The 18,555-nt window shown below is 41.5% G+C and overlaps 1 protein-coding gene across 3 annotated transcripts in view; it reads left to right on the plus strand.

Annotated features, from left to right (window-relative positions):
* The window catches only part of GFOD1 (Gfo/Idh/MocA-like oxidoreductase domain containing 1), a 69,150-nt gene extending 61,121 nt beyond the window's left edge, over window positions 1-8,029 (plus strand). For all 3 annotated transcript variants that reach the window (XM_068670490.1, XM_068670491.1, XM_068670492.1), the window contains one exon: window positions 585-8,029. In XM_068670490.1, coding sequence (XP_068526591.1) covers window positions 585-1,504 — 920 coding nt within the window. In that variant the 3' untranslated portion in view covers window positions 1,505-8,029. The remainder of the gene's footprint in view (window positions 1-584) is intronic.
* Window positions 8,030-18,555: the final 10,526 nt, after the last annotated feature.

Raw genomic sequence — 18,555 nt, forward strand, 5'->3', positions numbered from 1 at the left:
ACAGCATTTTGTAAGAAGAAAGTTTTAGATTTTAAATCATGCAACAAGTCCAGTCTGAATGGAAAGGATGACAGAGCAAGACCATTGAGAAGACCAGCCCAGACTTTTTAGTGTACCTACATTAAATTACTGTGGACGTGGGGTTGTGTGACTCGTATGCCTCAGGGTTTTGAATGTGAAGCTCAGATTCAGCTCCTGGAAGCACTCCCTATAGGCAGGATATCACAGAAGAGACATCTGTGAGATGACAGAGTTGAGGGATTTAGTTTTGTGCCAGCTCCCAGAAGGTGGCAAATGTGCAGTAGTAGTCCACTGTATCTTAGCTTACTTTCTTATCTGTCCAGACCCTTGTTTTCATGCTATTTTTAGGCAGGAGTGCATTTTAAGAACCGAAAGGAATGCATTTTCACTGTGGTGCTAAAGAAACTGTTACATGTGTGCCAGAGGGAATCTTTGTGCCTTTAGCACAATATTGAAGTATTTTTATTTCGAGGATCTTTCTCCTTGACTTAGTCTTTAAGAGTAGCTGCGATGCTCTGAGTTATATATTTTTGTTGTTGACTTCTTTTGTAAATGTTTTTCAGGCATTGGAAAAAATGTCATCTGTGACCGAACAGCAACTCCCCTGGATGCCTTCAGGATGATGACTGCGGCTCATTATTACCCAAAGCTCATGAGCATTATGGGGAACGTCTTGCGCTTCCTGCCCGCCTTCGTGAAAATGAAGCAGCTGATCCAGGAGGGTTATGTGGGGGAGCTGCTGGTGTGCGAGGTGCAGGTTCACAGTGGAAGCCTGCTGGGCAAAAAGTACAACTGGAGCTGTGATGACCTGATGGGAGGCGGAGGTTTGCACACAGTTGGCACCTACATTATCGATCTCCTGACCTTCCTCACCAGCCAGAAGGCCGTGAAGGTGCATGGCTTGCTCAAGACCTTCGTGAAGCAGACAGACCACATCAAGGGGATACGGCAGATCACCAGTGATGACTTCTGTACGTTTCAGATGGTTCTGGAGGGTGGCGTGTGCTGCACGGTGACGCTCAACTTCAATGTCCCTGGGGAGTTCAAACAAGACATCATTGTGGTGGGTTCGGCAGGCCGGCTGATTGTAATAGGCACTGATCTCTATGGACAGAGCAACAGCTCTCCTCAACGGGAGCTCCTGCTGAAGGACTCCACGCCGGTCAGCAATTCCTTACTTCCAGAGAAAGCATTCAGCGACATCCCATCCCCGTACCTCCGAGGCACCATTAAGATGGTCCAAGCTGTCCGGCAGGCATTTGAGGACCAGGACGACAGGAGGACCTGGGACGGGAGGCCTCTCACAATGGCCGCCACCTTTGACGACTGTCTTTATGCCCTGTGTGTGGTGGACACCATTAAAAAGTCAAACCAGCTGGGGGAGTGGCAGAACATTTCGATCATGACCGAGGAGCCAGAACTGAGCCCGGCGTACTTAATCAGTGAAGCCATGAGGAAGAGCAGGATGTCTCTGTACTGCTAGCTCCACTCAGCTCCTAGGAGAGAATAGGAACCAGACAGCTCTTAAAGGAAATGGTAACTCAGCCCTTGTGAAGGGCTTGGGCATCTTGCAAACAGCAGAGGATATTGGGGGAGGAAGTACAGTGTTTGGATCAACTAAGCCCATTGGTGGTGAAATACCAAAGTGGTAAGAAAGCAATGCCCAAAATGGATAGGAGAGTTAAGAGCTGACATAACTGTTTTAATAACAGTATTAGCTGGCTGATTGGAAAGATAAATCATGGACTCATCTCCTGCTTGCAGGTGCTTCAGATTATCCAATTGTGTTTACTGTGAAAGGTTGGGAAGGTCCTTTAAGATTTTCCTGACGTACCAGAGGGCTGTGAAGGTACTGTCATGTCATCAAATTTTCTGTAGTGTTTGACATGAATGGTTCCTAACATGACAGCTGACACCACCATGCTGTACTACTGCACCTCTAACACACAGAGTAACAGGACGTGGTGTGAAAGTGTCGGGTGGTATAGAAAATCTTGGCAGCTCACTTTTCATACAGCTTTTTAGGAGCTTCTATGTGTTGGTTTAATTAGTTGTTTTGTCATTTCTTTTAAAGCACAATTAAGTAGAAAAATACGTGGCTTTTATGAAGCAGCCCTCAACCACAGCGCGTATGCCGTGGTGTTAAGGAAGCGAGGGCCTTCTGTGAGCTTACATTAAGCTGCAGCATTAGCTGTACAGATTTGCTGATGAAAATGGGTTGTGCAAAACCTTCATGAATGTCAGGTGGCATGAAACAGTAGTGCTGGTGGGGTTTATTATACAGCTGAACTCAGGCTAGTCTTATGAAGGTTTACACTCAATTTCCTGTGTCTGGGACTCACTTTTGAGTGAATTCATCTCGCATTTCGGTTTTAGGTGGAAAACAAAAAAAACAGAAATCCAACAGAAAACCATTTGATGCTTAGACAGTTCTTTTAAACCTTTGTGAGCTCTCACTTGAGACGTTTACACCAACAATTAATTTCACATAGCTCAATCCAGAAGGTTTCACGCTCACCAAGTGGTGTGTGTGAGTCAAAAAAAAAAAGGGGGGGGGGAGAAGATTTCCTGTCATTTCCAGGGAAACTTAAGACCCTCACTTCTCTACCTGCTTAAAGTAGCTAGCTATTGGTACTGTAGTAATTGTTCCCTGTCGTCAGTGCAGGGGTGGACAAACTTTTGATGTGTTTGTCCTGTCCTTTTAAATGTTTTAGATTGCAGTCATGAAAAAATATATTCTTTCAGTTCTTATAAGAATATAGTGAAAGGCACATGTATTATCCCAGTAAATGGGGATACTGCTGTTCTGCATAAAGCTGCTCCTGTGCTTATGTGTGTACAGCACTAAGTCTTTAGATAGGAAAGAAGTAGAAAAAGCATATAGCATTAAATCATTTTAAAATTGATGAAAACCTTTTCAGTTTGTATTTTTTATTTTGTTAATTTTGTCTAGGGAAAAGAGGAAAACGTTTGGATTATTAACTATTATTAACAATTTGGTAAATTAAGAGAAAATATGACTCTCTTTCTCAAGGCCATTAGATTACTGTTGCCATTTTAGGTTAGAAAGAGAACAATCAGAATAATTTAGATTTTTTTTAAAAAGCACTAACAGTTTTAGTATTTTTAGGAGCACTAAGGGCTTCTGAAGAGCTCCTTCAAATGACTTCCTCTGATTGCTGTATCCTCCTGCCTGTCCTGTTCCCACTTTTAGTGCTGCAAATTAGGAAACTTGAATCCCACCCCAAAATTACTAGTGTGTGCTTCATTTTTAAAGGGTGTGTACGTGTGACTTTTCATTAAATACTCCCTGAAGTGTAAGGATGTGACTAAAGAAGAAATGACACGATACAAAAAAAAACACAACCAAACAGAGAATTGCTTCTACCCAGATTGTTCTGCCAGTTCTAGCATTTGTCTCTGGGGCACACCGCTTCTGCTGAGGCCTCGGGCAAGCTTTCATCTTTCCTTCTTGGAAGCAGCTCTTGACAAGTTTGGATGTTTTTCCTAGAACTGATTTCTCTGAGAATTCCTGTAGTAGTATCTGTGCCAACTAGAATTTCCCAATTGTAATTGTCGTGGTATACCATGCTGCACAGTTCTAGCTCTTAAAAATGCACAAAAAAAATACAGGAAATCAGGTTCGATAAAGAAATCCTCTCTCCTGAAAAACTGAATTAGCCCCAAAGAGATCAAGGGAGATTTTTATATTGTTAGGCACAAGCCCTTTATTGAAAATGCTGGCAATTTCAAATTATGAATGTAAGCCCGGTGGATAAGTAAACATATGTCTAGTTAAATATCATCCCAAACTGGAACTAAACATGGACCAAAATGTTAGTGAATCTTGCTTCTTAGTGCTTTGGCCATTGTGCTGGAATTGCTGCTCGTGTCTTTGCACCTTGTTTTGGTTCACAAATGTGGACAGCTTTTCTTATCTGCATTTTATTTGTTTCCATGTCTTTCTGGGTTTTGTGATGCCAGCTGGAAGAAGATACGTTGGAATCATAGACAGCCCCTCTGCAGTGAACCCAGGCAAAATGCAGAGAATAGGGATAGTACTACTGAGCTTGACCTTTATGTCCTGGATCCAAAGCTTTAGGTGACACACATTATCCATCCCCTCTGCAGACTTACCAGTGCAGATATTGCTGCTTAGCAGAAATAAAATCTAATGCTTTGCTATCTGATTTAATGCCATCTGATGCTGGTATTAGTACCAGCTTACCAAATCCTGTACAGCTCCCTTGGTGAACACAGTGCTGCTCCCAGGATGAGCAGGGGCAGGGTGGGACCTCCTCTTCTGCCAGCAGCATAGATGTTAGGCTAGATTTAGGTGAACTTGTTACCTCGCTGGGACGGCAGCAGTAGCAGCATACGTGCAGGATTGTATGACATTTTTTCCATTCTCAAGGAGGTGAAGGTGCTATAGTGTCGCTTGTAAATACACTAAACTTCCACCTGGCTAAGAGGAGCAAGGACTTGGTTTATTTGAAGAACAGGTATTAGTATTCTAAAAATAAATGTTACTTTACAGTCTGGGATCTTTCTTGGCAGTATGAAACCCTCTGCTCTTTTGGTACAGTTGAAAGTACATTGAATTGCCCTAAGCAGCCTCTGGAGTTCACGCTGGGTTTAAGGATTTGAGCAGGAGTTAGAAGAGGTGTACTTGATTGAACTCAAAGCGGTACTGCACCAGGGAGCATATGTTTGGAATTGCACTTTTAATGCTGTTCTTTAATGCTGTGCCACAAGATTTGAGATGAACACTGCTAGAATTGGTGCAGGCCTAATAGCCAAACTGAGGCTACTGCTGGAATTTACAGTAGCCCCCAAGTGAGCATGTTCATACACTAGATGAGATATGTTCATTAATCTTTCCTAGGGCTCCTGTAGAGAGGCTCTTTCCTTTGCCATTTACCTGTGCACATTGTATACTGAACATTATGGTCTGTTGCCAAAGACAAAAAGAACCAAAGGGGAGAGCCTGGGTGAAGTGCTCTGCTGCTCTGCAGGGATTTCTTCCAGTACTGGGATGGTCAGGTGAGAGACGATGTCCTATTTTCAGTGGGAATTGTATGGGCTCCACAGCAGGGGAAGGGCAGCCCTTCCCTGTGTCCCTGTGCAGCAGCAGGGGAGAGCTGAAGCCCTTCTAGGTGCAACAGGGAGAATGGTAGTTGCAGCGGCGAGTGGAAGGAAGGCGTGCCTGCAGCCTGGTACCTCCATGCCCATGCCAAAGGGGAAAATGGTGGCGCAGAGGGTGAGATCTGCTCTGCCTGAGGGTGAGAGCAGCAACCTTGATCCACCTCTGTGTCAGGGAGCCCCAGGAGGGGCCCTGCCCTTGACGAAGCAGCATCTGTTCTGTGCTCTTGGTAGATGCACGCACACCCTTAGTGCTGACCTCGTTCAAGTTCCATGCAGAGATGAAGAACTCTGCAAGAGCTTTAGGGCTTCCTATTTCTAATATCTTGCATGTTTTAAATTAGTAGTATTTTAGCTGTGTAGATACAAAATACTGAGTAGAGATGATAGGTCCTTACCCATGCAGCCTATAAGGCAGAGAATCAGGGCTTGCATAGACAAATTTAGGCTCAGGATGGACTGCTGCGGAGTTCATCCTTTGCTTTGGCTGAAAGCATGAGAAATTCCTGCCCAGCCAACACAGGGCAATCAGATGCACTCTCCACTTTGTTCTTAGTGTTTCCTTCTTTTGGGTAGCTTTTGAATCACAGTGACTGTACGAGTTAACAGCTGTCCTGGAAGTTCAGCCATTCAAAAAAGGAGGCTTTTCTGCTCTGTTTGGTCACAGCACAAAGACAGTTCAATTCTGTGTTACGTTGTTAATTTCTGTGTCCATACGAAGGGGAAAAGACCCAGACAATTGAAAATGACTACCAAAAAAAAGCAGATTTTATTTCATGGGTAAAGATAAACATAGTATTTTGTCCTCACAGAGATCCAGAAATTGCTGATGACAATTTCTTGTTGCTGAGAAATTTTAGATTTGACTTTTATCTATTACCTTCAGTGTAAAGTATTACAAATTACAGTCTCTTCACTGTTAAGTTCTGTATTTATGGTGGTTTAAAAGCATCCAGTAGATTTTGGGCTTTGTGCAAATACCCAACGCATTGGCCTGATGCTCCGGTGACCTAGTGATGTACCTTTAAGTATGTATGAAACTCAACACTGGACTCTTTGACCTCTGTAGTGCCCTTGGGGTGTTTAGGACTAGTTGTGACATGTCAGGATTATTCAGGACAGCAGTTTCTTGTTGAAGTTTTTACTTGTGGGGAGCAAAGCTTGTAAATTTTAGAGATGATGTATGAATGAATAATAATTTGCAGTCATTTCTATTTCTAAATTTCCTCTCTCTTGAGCTGCTGGTGAAGTCTGACCAATAAAAACAATTTCCCCTTAACAATAACTGCCCACTTCCATTTGCTCATGAAAAGAAATTTTCAGTAGACAGGACTGTACCTAATGCTGCATTCATGATCCTTTGTCATAACCTCATGACTTACTGAGCATATGAAGCCAGAGCCCAGGCAAGTAATAGCTTTTTTAAGTCTGCCAAACAAAGAAATGGGGTTGGCAAGTGAAGGGTATCAGCTTAGGTCAAACTGAAATAGCTTCTATTCATCATTTTCAGTTAAATGAGTAAACAAAATCGCTGTAGTCAATCCAAAATTGAACACAAAATGTGTTTGTAGGTGGTCTTTTTTATTTTTTCTTTTGGGATTAAGTTCCATTTTTAAAGATCACTGTTTTGAAATGAAGTTTTAAAAAAATCCATTTTACTATGTTTTGGCATGTGTGAAATTAACCATTTGGAGTTGCAGGTTTTTAAAATTGTTTCAAGTTCACACTTCAAAAAATCCCATCCATGTTCAGCTGCCCTTGGGCAGGTTTGGCTCTGAACCTGTAGTCTTGCGGTGTCATGCAGTGACCCCATTCCAGCATCTGAATTTGGCCATCTGGGTTTCATTTGTGTCTTCTTGTGGCAGAGGGGAAACTGGTTCATTACATGGTGTTAGCTGTAGATGATCAAAACACTTTTTGCAGCAGTGCCAGCCATCGTCTTTAAAAGCACTTAAATCTATTAACGTGTTTACTGTGGTCGTTTACGACCTTGCAGCCATGTGCTACCATCCATTACTCCCTTTTCCTTTTACACCATCCATCAGGCTTGCTTGCCTCCCTCTTCTTTCCTTCTACTGCAAGTCACGAGGCGGGTCTCTCTTGTTTCCCACTAGGTTTACTCTCAGTCTGTGTTACACATGGCATACAGGGTACTTGACTTGAAGTAACTTCTAATACAAACTCAGTAAAGATGTCAACAGCGCAAACCACTCAAGTACATGTACATGGCATACCTGATGCCCAGCTAGGGCAGGAATCAAAGCTCCCTGCTGTGCCGTGCTTCACAAATTACACTCACTGTTTCTGTCTGTACTGGTTTTCTTTGATTTGATTTTGAAAATGGGAGTATGTTCAGTTTGTTGCTGTGTCAATATTAAGTATATATTTATTGTTTTTCAGACATACATACATATATATAAATACTATGTATATAAAATGTCAACGCATGGACATATGTACAGTAGATATTTTAAAGAGCTATTTATCAAGAAAAATAAGTGTTAAAAGTAAACAGAGTTTATATTTTATATATTATGTAGATAGGAAAAAAAAAGTGTTTAAATTATAGTAGGACTTTTGGGGGCGGGGGGTGGGGTTGGAGAAGCGGACAAGGACTGGTTCTAGCATTTTAAATAGCCAAACTACTTTGTACGGAAGCTGCCTGCTGTGCCTCTCAGCTGCAATATCTGTTTGTTTCTTCTTCTGGAAGATGATGTGCATTGTTACTTTACATTGCTTGGGGAATGTAGTTAGTTTATTCTCAGCCAACTGGTATGTGCTGCTTAAAACATGGTTTTCTGGTGTTCTGCATATTTTCATTGATGGATTAAAAGGATCTTAGCTGGCAAATAAAGACATAAAAGGATGTGATCTGAACTGCCTGTCGTTTTTCCCCGCAATTGTATTGGTAGTAACCATCACTTTCACCAGCTTTCTAAGTTGAGCGCATCTGAGAAAAAACAGTCTTCGTGTTTGGGGGTGGGGGCTGTGGTGTAAGGAAAGAGGGGAGACAGAATTAGCAAGGAGCTATTTGAAGGCGTAATGCTACAGCAAGGCCTGAACTAATGCCTGCTACGTGATATGTCCTGGGGAGACAGCCCGTTTTATTGCCAAAGGGTGCCATCAAAGGCAGCGCATCCAGGGGCATAGCAAAATGGGGGCGTAGTACACCCCTAAAGAGCACAGCCTGGAGATCCTTTCAGGGCCCTTCTTACCTCCCCACGGATGTCCTGGGATGCTTTTGCCTTCCTCATCCTCGGCTGCCTCCAGTGACTTCCCCAAGCCTACCCAGCCCTCACTCCCATCCCTCCTAAGGAGCTTTTAACTCCAGCCCCTCTGATGCTGGATAAAACCTCACTGAGTACAAAGCAGAAGATCATAAGAAGCAGCGGGAAGGATTCATTGCTTTTATGACTGACTGTTAAAAGGCCACAACATCCCCTGTGCTGCTTTTTCTATTTTACAGCAGAGTGTGCAGAAAGACATCGGGTTCTGCTTGTTCCAGAGCTCACTCATTACCCAGGCACCGGGACAGTACAGCGAGTCTGGGGCATCAAACTGTGAATGGGGGGGAAACCACAACCACTTACAATGCACCCCCACACCCCCAGATCACATGATCTTGTGATTAATATATATTTATATATATATATATATATATATGTTTTATGTATATGAAAATAGAGTGGGTATAGCATTTACTTCAACCCAGAAATGCAGCTTGTTTGTAATATTTACTACTACCATAGCATCTATAATATTTTTTAAATGTACCAATGTTTATATACACATAAAATGCGCTTTTATCAGTTTTCATACAGATTGTTCTCTTAGACTGAAGAGGAGGAGAGCACGAGGCCAAAGAAGAATTGGTGCCCAGAAAGACTGAGCATAACCTTGCTCAGTCAGGCTTCCAGACCAGCATCTCCAACTGATAAATTAGCCACTGAAATAAAACAGGGCCAAATTTTATGGCGTATTCTTTCAAATCAACTTCATAGTAACATCAGGCCTACTTCCATTTCAAAAGCTAAAACAAAAATATTTGGAAAACAGCACCTAGGGGAACAATTCCTATGAAAGAAAATGTCAGAGATACAGTGGGATTATTAGTACCTAGTTCCAGCACACATAGTACTTAACTACATCGGTAAGTGCAAATGCGACAGCGGATATAAAAATACCACACTAATGAGGCTATAGAAATGCTAAGGTAAACATTTTCAAATGTGGGTCAGTATAGTGAGACATGAATGTGTAGATTTATGAACCTAGGTAAGAGTTCTGCTATTAAACGTAAGTAAAATGTGAAAATGTATGTGGGGAGGGAAACCTCTTGCCATTTTCCATAGCTTTTGTGAACTCAGGCTTCCACAGTCCCACCAGCTTCTGCTGTTTTCTGGAGCCCCTGCTGATTAGCAGCTCTGTGGTAAGAACAATGGGTGGCTTGTAGCCATAAGGATTAATCAGGCAAATGTTAAATGCATTGCATTGTTCTCTTCAGGAATGAAAAATGTGCTGTGGCAGGGATTATTAAAAAGTATTGTTGTGCCAAAGACAAGCAGCACTGAACACCTTCAAGACTGATTGCTGTCAGGTGGTGGGAAGCCAAGCTCTCTGTAATGCTGTGCTGCTGCTGTGATACCAGCATTTCAGTGTGGACGTAAAGGATGGGCAGGACAACAGGGCCTTCTCTGGCCCATGTAATACTCCAGACTGGCTCCAACGGAGGATGGACAGCATGGCTGTGCCTCCTGCAGCCTGTCCTGAGGCTGGTGTCAGGGGGAATGGCTGCCACAGCCCAGCAGCACCCACAGCACCTCCTGCTTGGGCTGCTCAGGCCCACGTGCCTGTGCTGATCACTGCTGCTGCCATCAAGCTCAGCGTGGAAGGAGGAAATCTCCATCACACAGCCCCAGCAGGAGGCCCACTCATAATGGCTAATGCTCATCACCTACATATTTTTTTTTTTTTTTTGTAATATATTTTCCCCTTGGGAATGCTCCAAGTAGTGAACTGAGCACCACAAATCTTGATAGTGTCCCCACATCTTTGCTTTAAACTGAACAAATGTGGCAATCTACTTGCAGCTACAACTCCATGAGCTGGTTCCTGAGAGATGAGACCAGGCTGTGGGCAGATGGAGAACACCAGTCCTTGCTCCTGGACCCAGCTTTGTTCCTGCCTTCCCCGAGTACTGGCACCAGAGACCGTCTGTGCAGCCATATGGTTCATGTGATCTGGTTTTGCTGGAAACCCAAAACATGTTTTTTTCACTGGATTACTTTTTAGGCAGATCTGTTCCCTGATCTGATTAATTATCAACAGCAATTCATGACAGATCACTTTAATAACAGAATGTAAATAGAAACTGGGTTGCCAGGTTGCCCATCTGCCAGAAATGTGATTTTTCTTTTTCCCCCCATTGGATGAAAGATTCAGTATAGTAACTGTAGAATAATAAACAGGTCCAAAAGAAAAAGTGTATGGAGGAAAAAAAAATAGGTTCTGCATTTCCATAAGAAAGGATATACATATAAGCAAATGTTTCCTAGGAAGGTGAAGGCTCTCTCCTCCAGACATTGATGCACAGTTATCTGTGCCGCAGAAGTGGTGTACATACAGAGTCTTAGAGAAACCTTTCGTAGTCTGCTCCAATCTGTTTTAATAACTCTGCCTTTTGCAGTTAATCAAATCTTGCAGACTAAAGGCTCTTGCAGAAATTATATCGCATCCAAGCAATGATGAGTGCCTCTGAATGCAACTGGCTTTGTTGCTTGTGCAAATACATTTTACCCAGTGTTTCAGCTGAACCTGAAAAAGCTCAGACCTACTTTTCAGTCCTCAAGAATCCAGAGATAGCTAGAAATGGAGCTTGACTTACAAAATGCATAGTGCATTTTGTTTGATTTTTTTTTTTGTACTGTTGCTCCTAAATTGCTAGATTTTATTTTTTTTTTTTAATGTTTCTTTTCAGTAGTGTTAATTGTTATAAATTCTGAAGTATCTGGTTTAAAAAAAATAAAAATAAAGGAGTCTCCTTACCATGACAAACTCGCCAGATCAAGAAGGAAGGTAATCACACAGACAGATTCACAAGAAATGCAAGAAACACAAACATTCCCAGGTGCTGATTCTCTAAGGTGACTAATTCTCTGTCCTGTTAAATTCTTAGAAATATTCCAAGAATGATTTTCGGCTTAGATCAATTTATATTTTTCTGTATCACTCCTGTGTCACAGTTTGGAAGTTAGCGCACAGCAGAGACTATTCCCACCAACCCAGTTGCTTGTAACCACCCCCTTTTGGAGGTTATGACATTAATGACAGGGATGTGGGCCATTCTGTGCCAATTGGCCTTGGTGCCAGAGGGAGGTGGCCCCAGGCCACTTTATCTGCTACTATGGATGTGGTTTAGATGTGAGAGCTAATTGTAAGAACTGGAGGATGTTGGTATTAGAAAACTACTGCATTAAAAATGAGTCTATCTCTGTCCCAGAGCTAGGAAGCTCAGGTATAGACTGTGCTGAGCTGTTGCAGCAGAACGTATTTTGGTTAAAATAGACAATTTTTCCATTCCCTGTTCTATGCCTTTTGCTTCCATTTCCATAACAGCAGAGTCAGTGTCCCATAGGACACCCTGCCCTTCTGGCTACAGAAATTGCTAGCTCTGAATAATTTGTTTAGGACTACAGGAGGAACAGGGCCTCCGTGGAAAAGTGACTGAGTCACTTGCTGATTAGACAAAGCTCACAGCTATCCACCCACATTCAGCAAATTGCTTCCTTAAAAGTTTACTACTTGCACATGCTTGAAGTACCTTGTAAACATTAACAAGTCCTCACAAAATGAGCTCTTGTGATTATCTCCATTTTGCAGCTGGCAAGGTGGAGGCAGAGGTGAAGTTGGTAAGATGTCTATGAAGAATTTATCTTTTCTATTAATTTCCTGCTTCTTTGTTTGTTTCTTTTGTTTTTCTGAATTAGATTTGCTTTCTCCCTGTGGCTGAACCCATGACTTGAAATGTTGCTGTCAGAAGGCCCTCTAAGTGTCCAAGAGTAAAATTTCTCATTCTGGACTGGGTACGAGTTTAGGTCTTTATGGAATTTCAGCTTGGTTGGAAATAGTTTCGCAAATACGATTAAACATTTTTTTTTTTTATTTACTTGGAGCTTCTAACTATTTTAATGGCATTTTTTGTAGTTATTGTTTTCTCCTTTTATGGAGTGATGGGTCTGAACTGTTTAGCATTAAAAAGATTTTAAAAGTGGAAGGTTTGAAATTGCAAGCTGCTATTTTAAAATACATGTGGAGATATTTGTGTTTGTAACAGGATCTCAGTGGTTTTATGAAGTAGGTACACACCATTCATGATTTTAACCTTGTCTTTTGAAAACTAGAGACAAAGTGGTAAACCATGCTCTCCAAGGCCACACAGAGCACATCTATGACATCCAGATACTAGATCCTGCTGCTTTAATTTCTAGTTCCCTTTAAATAGTTCTTAAGCCTAATATAATTCTCATACATTATAATTAATATACTTAGTCATATATAATTATCATCTAATTAGCTGCTGTGGTTTGTGAATGCCAAATAAGCTAGTGTTGTCTGCACAGTCTAAGTTCAAATCCATCAGTTTATAAAAGTGCTAGCAACACCAAAGCCACTACCAACAGCTTTATCTAAGCAAATAAACTTTGTGCAGCCGTGTCTATGGAGGTGAAGGTGAGAGACTGCACGCTCCAAGAACTGATTTTTAAAACCAAGCTTATAAGATCAGCAACAGATCTATGTGCTCACCAGGAAATTGCTAAAATAATCAATCAGCCTGGAAAAGTGCTAGTCAGCATCCAAAAAAAGTCCAAGTCACTCCACAGTTCTGTTTGACATTTCAAGAAATGGTGTTAACCCTACAGTTCATACTGCTCAGTTTGGCAAGGATTTCTGGTAAAAATAAACAAACAAACAAAACAGAACAACAACAACAAAAACCTTCATAGATAATTCTTTTTATTTCCCACTGGCACGTTCTCGGTGCTAATAGCAGCAAATCATCACCTGGAAAGGCCGAAGACAATCACCCCAGTGTAAATTTGGAATTTATGAGGTAAACTGTTCAGTGTTTTTTATGGTTTTCCATTATTCTCTGTAACAGTAACCAGAAAGCAGGACATTGGTGCTACTTTTAGTGACTATGAGAAAGGGACCTGGAAGGCTGAGACAGAAAAACATGATCGGGAGGGAGGTGGAGACTATTTTGTCTTATCACAAAACAAACACCACTCAGCCATTCTGGTTTAACAGCTTGTCTTCATGTGTTAAAACAAGCCTCAAAACCATGACTGATATAATGTAGAGTAATTAATTAGTTGCTGCTCAATCCTTTAAATGAGTGTGCTAGCAAAGCCTTCTGAGCTCCACGGAGATCAAAAGCCAGCTTGTGTACAAGTCTCCCCACCCCCCATTGGTAGGCAGGCTTTTGGAAAGAAGGTGATTAAGTGTCAAATTACTCTTTGGGGGTACCACTGCTGTGTATGCTGCATGGCTTTGGTTGGATCTGAGCCTTTCACCCCTCGTTAGTGATCCCAGCGAAGTCACTGAGTTAGGTTCTTCCTGCTGACCCTAGGGAGCAGATTGGAGCTATTTTGATTTTTTTTTTTTTTTCAATATTATATTAGAGCTACCAGATAACACGGCTATTGAACTCCATGGCCAAATCCTCAAGCATGGTCGCCAGGTGCTGCTCTCACTGTGGATGCTGGCAAAGGAGGGTGGTAATGGTTGAGCGACACCAGCTACTGGGACCCAGCTGTTAAAATACCACCTTGAAACATTGGCCAAGTGCTCACTGTAGAGAATGTCTGCTTCAGATCTTCCCAGGGACTGAAACAAATCATCTCCACCTTCATCCTGGGTCATGGGACTCAAGAGGAGTCAAACCCTTTGTAACTCCTTCTTCAGTCCACTGCACTGTGCAGCTTGTCCAGGCCCTAAAGTTTTGGGGGTGCTTGGTTGAGTGAGAAATGCAGATCCAACCTCCATAGCCAGCTGGTGACCTTGGATTAGCCTCTAGGCACGTTTCTGGCTTTGATACAAGAAGTGCTGTAAGGATGAAACATGGCCCTAACTCCAACTTGCTGTCTCATGTTTGTGGCAGGTACTTTCACATTGCCACAATTTTTGCTCCATCTCTGGCCATATAGCGTAATCATAATAGCTATACCTGATCTGTATGCATGATTTCTTCATTAAGACTCTCAAGGCCTGACATTTAATTTTCCCAGTGTGCCTAAACTGACCAACATTTGTCTCATTGTCATCTCATTGTCCCATCTGAATTAAAGAGAAGCCAAACAGAGAAAAGATTATTTGTGACTATTCAATTATTTGTTATTATGTTGTGCCCCAAATATGCCATGCTCATTGACAGAACAAAACATGGTTTTGTTACTATTTAAAAACTCACAATCCTTTTTTTCAGCCAAAAACATCAATCACATCCTTTGAACTCAGCTACTAGTCAGGTGTGTAGAAGAATCAGAGCATGCACAGTTGATATCTGAGGTTAAGCAAGATATCCAAGTTATGATTGGAATCCAGAAGACATCCTAAAAATCATTAACATGATCTTAAAACAAATCCATTTACTACTGGAGTGATCAACTGCATTTTGGTATTCCCTTAGTAATTGTCTTGCAGTTTCCATATGTCTTCAGACAAAAGCATGTCATCTCTGAAATGCTCTCATTCTCTAACAGAAAGGGAAAACAGAGAAGTAGGACACATCTGCACTCAGCTTTCCCAGTTCAGCTGCTCATCAGGTGTTTTTGGCCCTGTGGGCCTTTACTTTGCTGCCATTTGGGGATGTGTATTCATAATTACAGAGATAGTGTTTGGTCTGCTTGGAGGCAGACATGGTGGAATGAAAGGCTAGGTTCCTTTTTGCTGCCAAATTATTTTATGATATTTTTATTACCCCAAAGTGTTTTTGTTTTGTTTTTCATCTCACTTCAATGAGGATTGAGTTAGAAACACTTATAGCTCCAATGTTGGCATTCTTCTCTCAGGTAGGATGTAAACAGCAGAATGATGCTGTTTTGGCCAGGAAATGGGGCCAAGCTTTTCTCAATCTGCTGATGGTCATAATGAAATGGTTATGTGAATGTGTAAGTAAATTTTCCTTTCCATTAACACAGCCCTACTCACTATCTGGAACTGTTCAGGCTCCTGAAGAAACAGAAGATTGTATATTAGAAAAGCTGAAATTACCAAATTTATAACTCCATTCCAACACATTAATCATGTACTACTACAATAGGAACAAGGGATGGTGCATCAGCAAACTGAAAGTATGCATTGGTTTTGATATACAGTGAAGATATCCTCAGCCAAGCATCCCTAAAAAAGGAAGTGCATCTTCAGTTAGTTCAGAGCAAATGAAACTCACCTGAAAACTGCTTATTTTTTGTATGTTACAATATGCATTTAATGACATAGAAATATGGACCTCTGTGCTGTGTAAAATCAGTGTTCCATTGCTTTGCATTTTCATCTTCTTTTGGTAATTTCACACAATAAGGTGTGCTTCCAGTAACCATCTGCAATTCCACTGATAGGTCAGGCATACATGAGAGAACAAAGCCCAAAACACTTTCCAAGAACTATAATATTCAACAGCATAAAACTCCCATAAAATTATTCCAGCTTTAAGAGCAAAAGCATTACTTTTCATGAACCATGGGCACAATACAGTTCATATCTTGCAAGAAATAAAAACATTAGCAATGCCCTTTTGGCTTCCTTCTCATGTGACTTTGTATGTCAGTGAGTAATTCACTTTTGCAATACAGACCTATTACTAGAAAATACAAATGCATTAATACTCAAATTAACAGATAAAGGTGAGAGATGCAGTATGCTACCAGGATGCTAATGATTTTGGCTCTGCTATCTGAGATAATTCCAAGTCAATTCCAAACCTGTTCCCCTTTTATCTGTTATGTGTTATATCTTTTTGGATGTTATTGCACTTAAAAAAAACAAACAAACTAACTAACATTTAGGTTATTATTGCTCCAAGAGATGCCTTGGAAGGTATTATTGATTAAAGATAATTTAACCAATCAATGTTATTATAAACAGTCTTTCACTCAGCTGGTTGACTCCTGCAGCTATTCATGATAAATTCTGCTTTCATTTACAATGGCAACAAATAGATTCCATTGGTAAGAATGAAAATAATTCATTTCCCTAGACAAAGGACAATCAGATCATCAGATCATTATTTGGTTTATGAACATGTAGACAGTTTAATATGTTGATTTAAGTAATGCAATCACCTGTGTGCTTTGCAACACTGATTTACAGCACATACAGTCATTTAGCCATTTTCAGTGCAGGTGGATGTACAAGGGTAGTTGTGAGGAAGTAGGGCTGTTAAATAAAGATGGATAAATATAAATAAAATATAGTAAACATAAATAAAATAAAGAAAACGGTAAGTGTGTCCAAATGTTGATAGGGCTTTTTTTTTTTTTTTTTTTTTTTTTTTTTTCTTAAAAAAATAGGTTTGTAGGCTTTTTTTTCACTTTATATCTGTCACCAAACAATGGTCTTTGTCATCATTAGCAGTTCATGCTAAGCCTATGCTTTTAATTTTGATTATGTTTTGAAAAGTCTCTAATTAATTTCTTTAATTTCCTAGTGATCTAAATATAGTGACTGGTAGTCAGATTTACAGTTGGCTTTGGCTGGGATTCCACTATAAACTATTAAATAAATGTTAGAAACTGTTTACAGACACCACTAAGAAAAATGGTGTGTTTCAGAAATGTGACTGAGAAACCTGCAATATGTAGTTTAGAAACTTTTCTAGGGGGAGCATATTATTATTTTTTTTTGGGTGGTGGTATTGATTTTATGCTATATTCTCATGCAGCTAAACTTTTCGGACTTATTTTTACTATTTATTTGATTAATCAAAGCCATCATTACTGTATTAACCTGATACAAATCCACAGTACAGCACCTGGTAGCTCAGCTGCTTAAAATATTTTTGTATCTGCTGTGCAATGAAACAGTGTTAAAACGAATTGTGATAGCTTTAGCCCTTTTTAGAGCACCACTAAAGCTATGTGACACATATTGACGAGGTCAAGAATAAGTACTTTTAAATGACAGATATGTGATTGAACTTCTGTAGCATTTTCCTGAATCTTGTGATACTGGTTAGCTGCCAGCAGCACCGAAGGGGTCTCGCACAGAGGCAACTGCCACCTATCGACAAAAGATGCGTACAATGCCAATGTTTGAAAACTGCAAAAAATGGCACCAGGCTGCCACCTGCTGCTGTGCAGAATTACTTCAACAAACACATTGTCGGCTGAATATGAGCCAGCAGTGTGCTCAGGTGGCCAAGAAGGCCAACGGCATCCTGGCTTGTATCAGAAACAGCGTGACCAGCAGGGCTAGGGAGGTGATCGTCCCCCTGTACTCGGCTCTGGTGAGGCCGCACCCCGAGTACTGTGTTCAGTTTTGGGCCCCTCGCTACAAGAAGGACATCGAGGTGCTTGAGCGGGTCCAGAGAAGGGCGACGAAGCTGGTGAGGGGCCTGGAGAGCAAGTCCTACGAGGAGCGGCTGAGGGAGCTGGGCTTGTTCAGCCTGGAGAAAAGGAGGCTCAGGGGTGACCTTATCGCTCTCTACAGATACCTTAAAGGAGGCTGTAGAGAGGTGGGGGTTGGTCTGTTCTCCCACGTGCCTGGTGACAGGACGAGGGGGAACGGGCTAAAGTTGCGCCAGGGGAGTTTTAGGTTAGATGTTAGGAAGAGCTTCTTTACTGAAATGGTTGTGAGGCATTGGAACAGGCTGCCCAGGGAGGTGGTGGAGTCACCATCCCTGGAAGTCTTCAAAAGACGTTTAGATGTAGAGCTTAGGGATATGGTTTAGTGGGGACTGTTAGCGTTAGGTTAGAGGTTGGACTCGATGATCTTGAGGTCTCTTCCAACCTAGAAATTCTGTGATTCTGTGATTCTGTGATTTGTGAGGCCACACCATCATTCCTCGACGAGCTGGCTCCAACAAAAGCGTGCCCATTGTGCAGCAGCGTGCTTTCCTCTAGGCATCCAAAAAACGTTGCTCAGGATGATAGAAAGGGAAGTTCTGTCTGCTTGAAAACAGGCCACTTATAGGAACCTAAAAAGCTGTCTGGAGGGGATCTAGCATTCTGAAGTCTCAGCGTTGCTGGCTGAGGTGTTTGATGGTTAATGTTCCTGCTTCCAGAAAGGGACCGTGAGCTGAAAACTCAGCTTCTGGTAAAAGAATCTGCCTGTCTCTTGCAGTCGGGCAGCATAATACTGGCCAGATCTCAAAACTCTGAACAACGAAAAGAT

This window comes from Anas acuta, chromosome 2, assembly GCF_963932015.1.
Source record: "Anas acuta chromosome 2, bAnaAcu1.1, whole genome shotgun sequence".
NCBI classification, from domain to species: domain Eukaryota; kingdom Metazoa; phylum Chordata; class Aves; order Anseriformes; family Anatidae; genus Anas; species Anas acuta.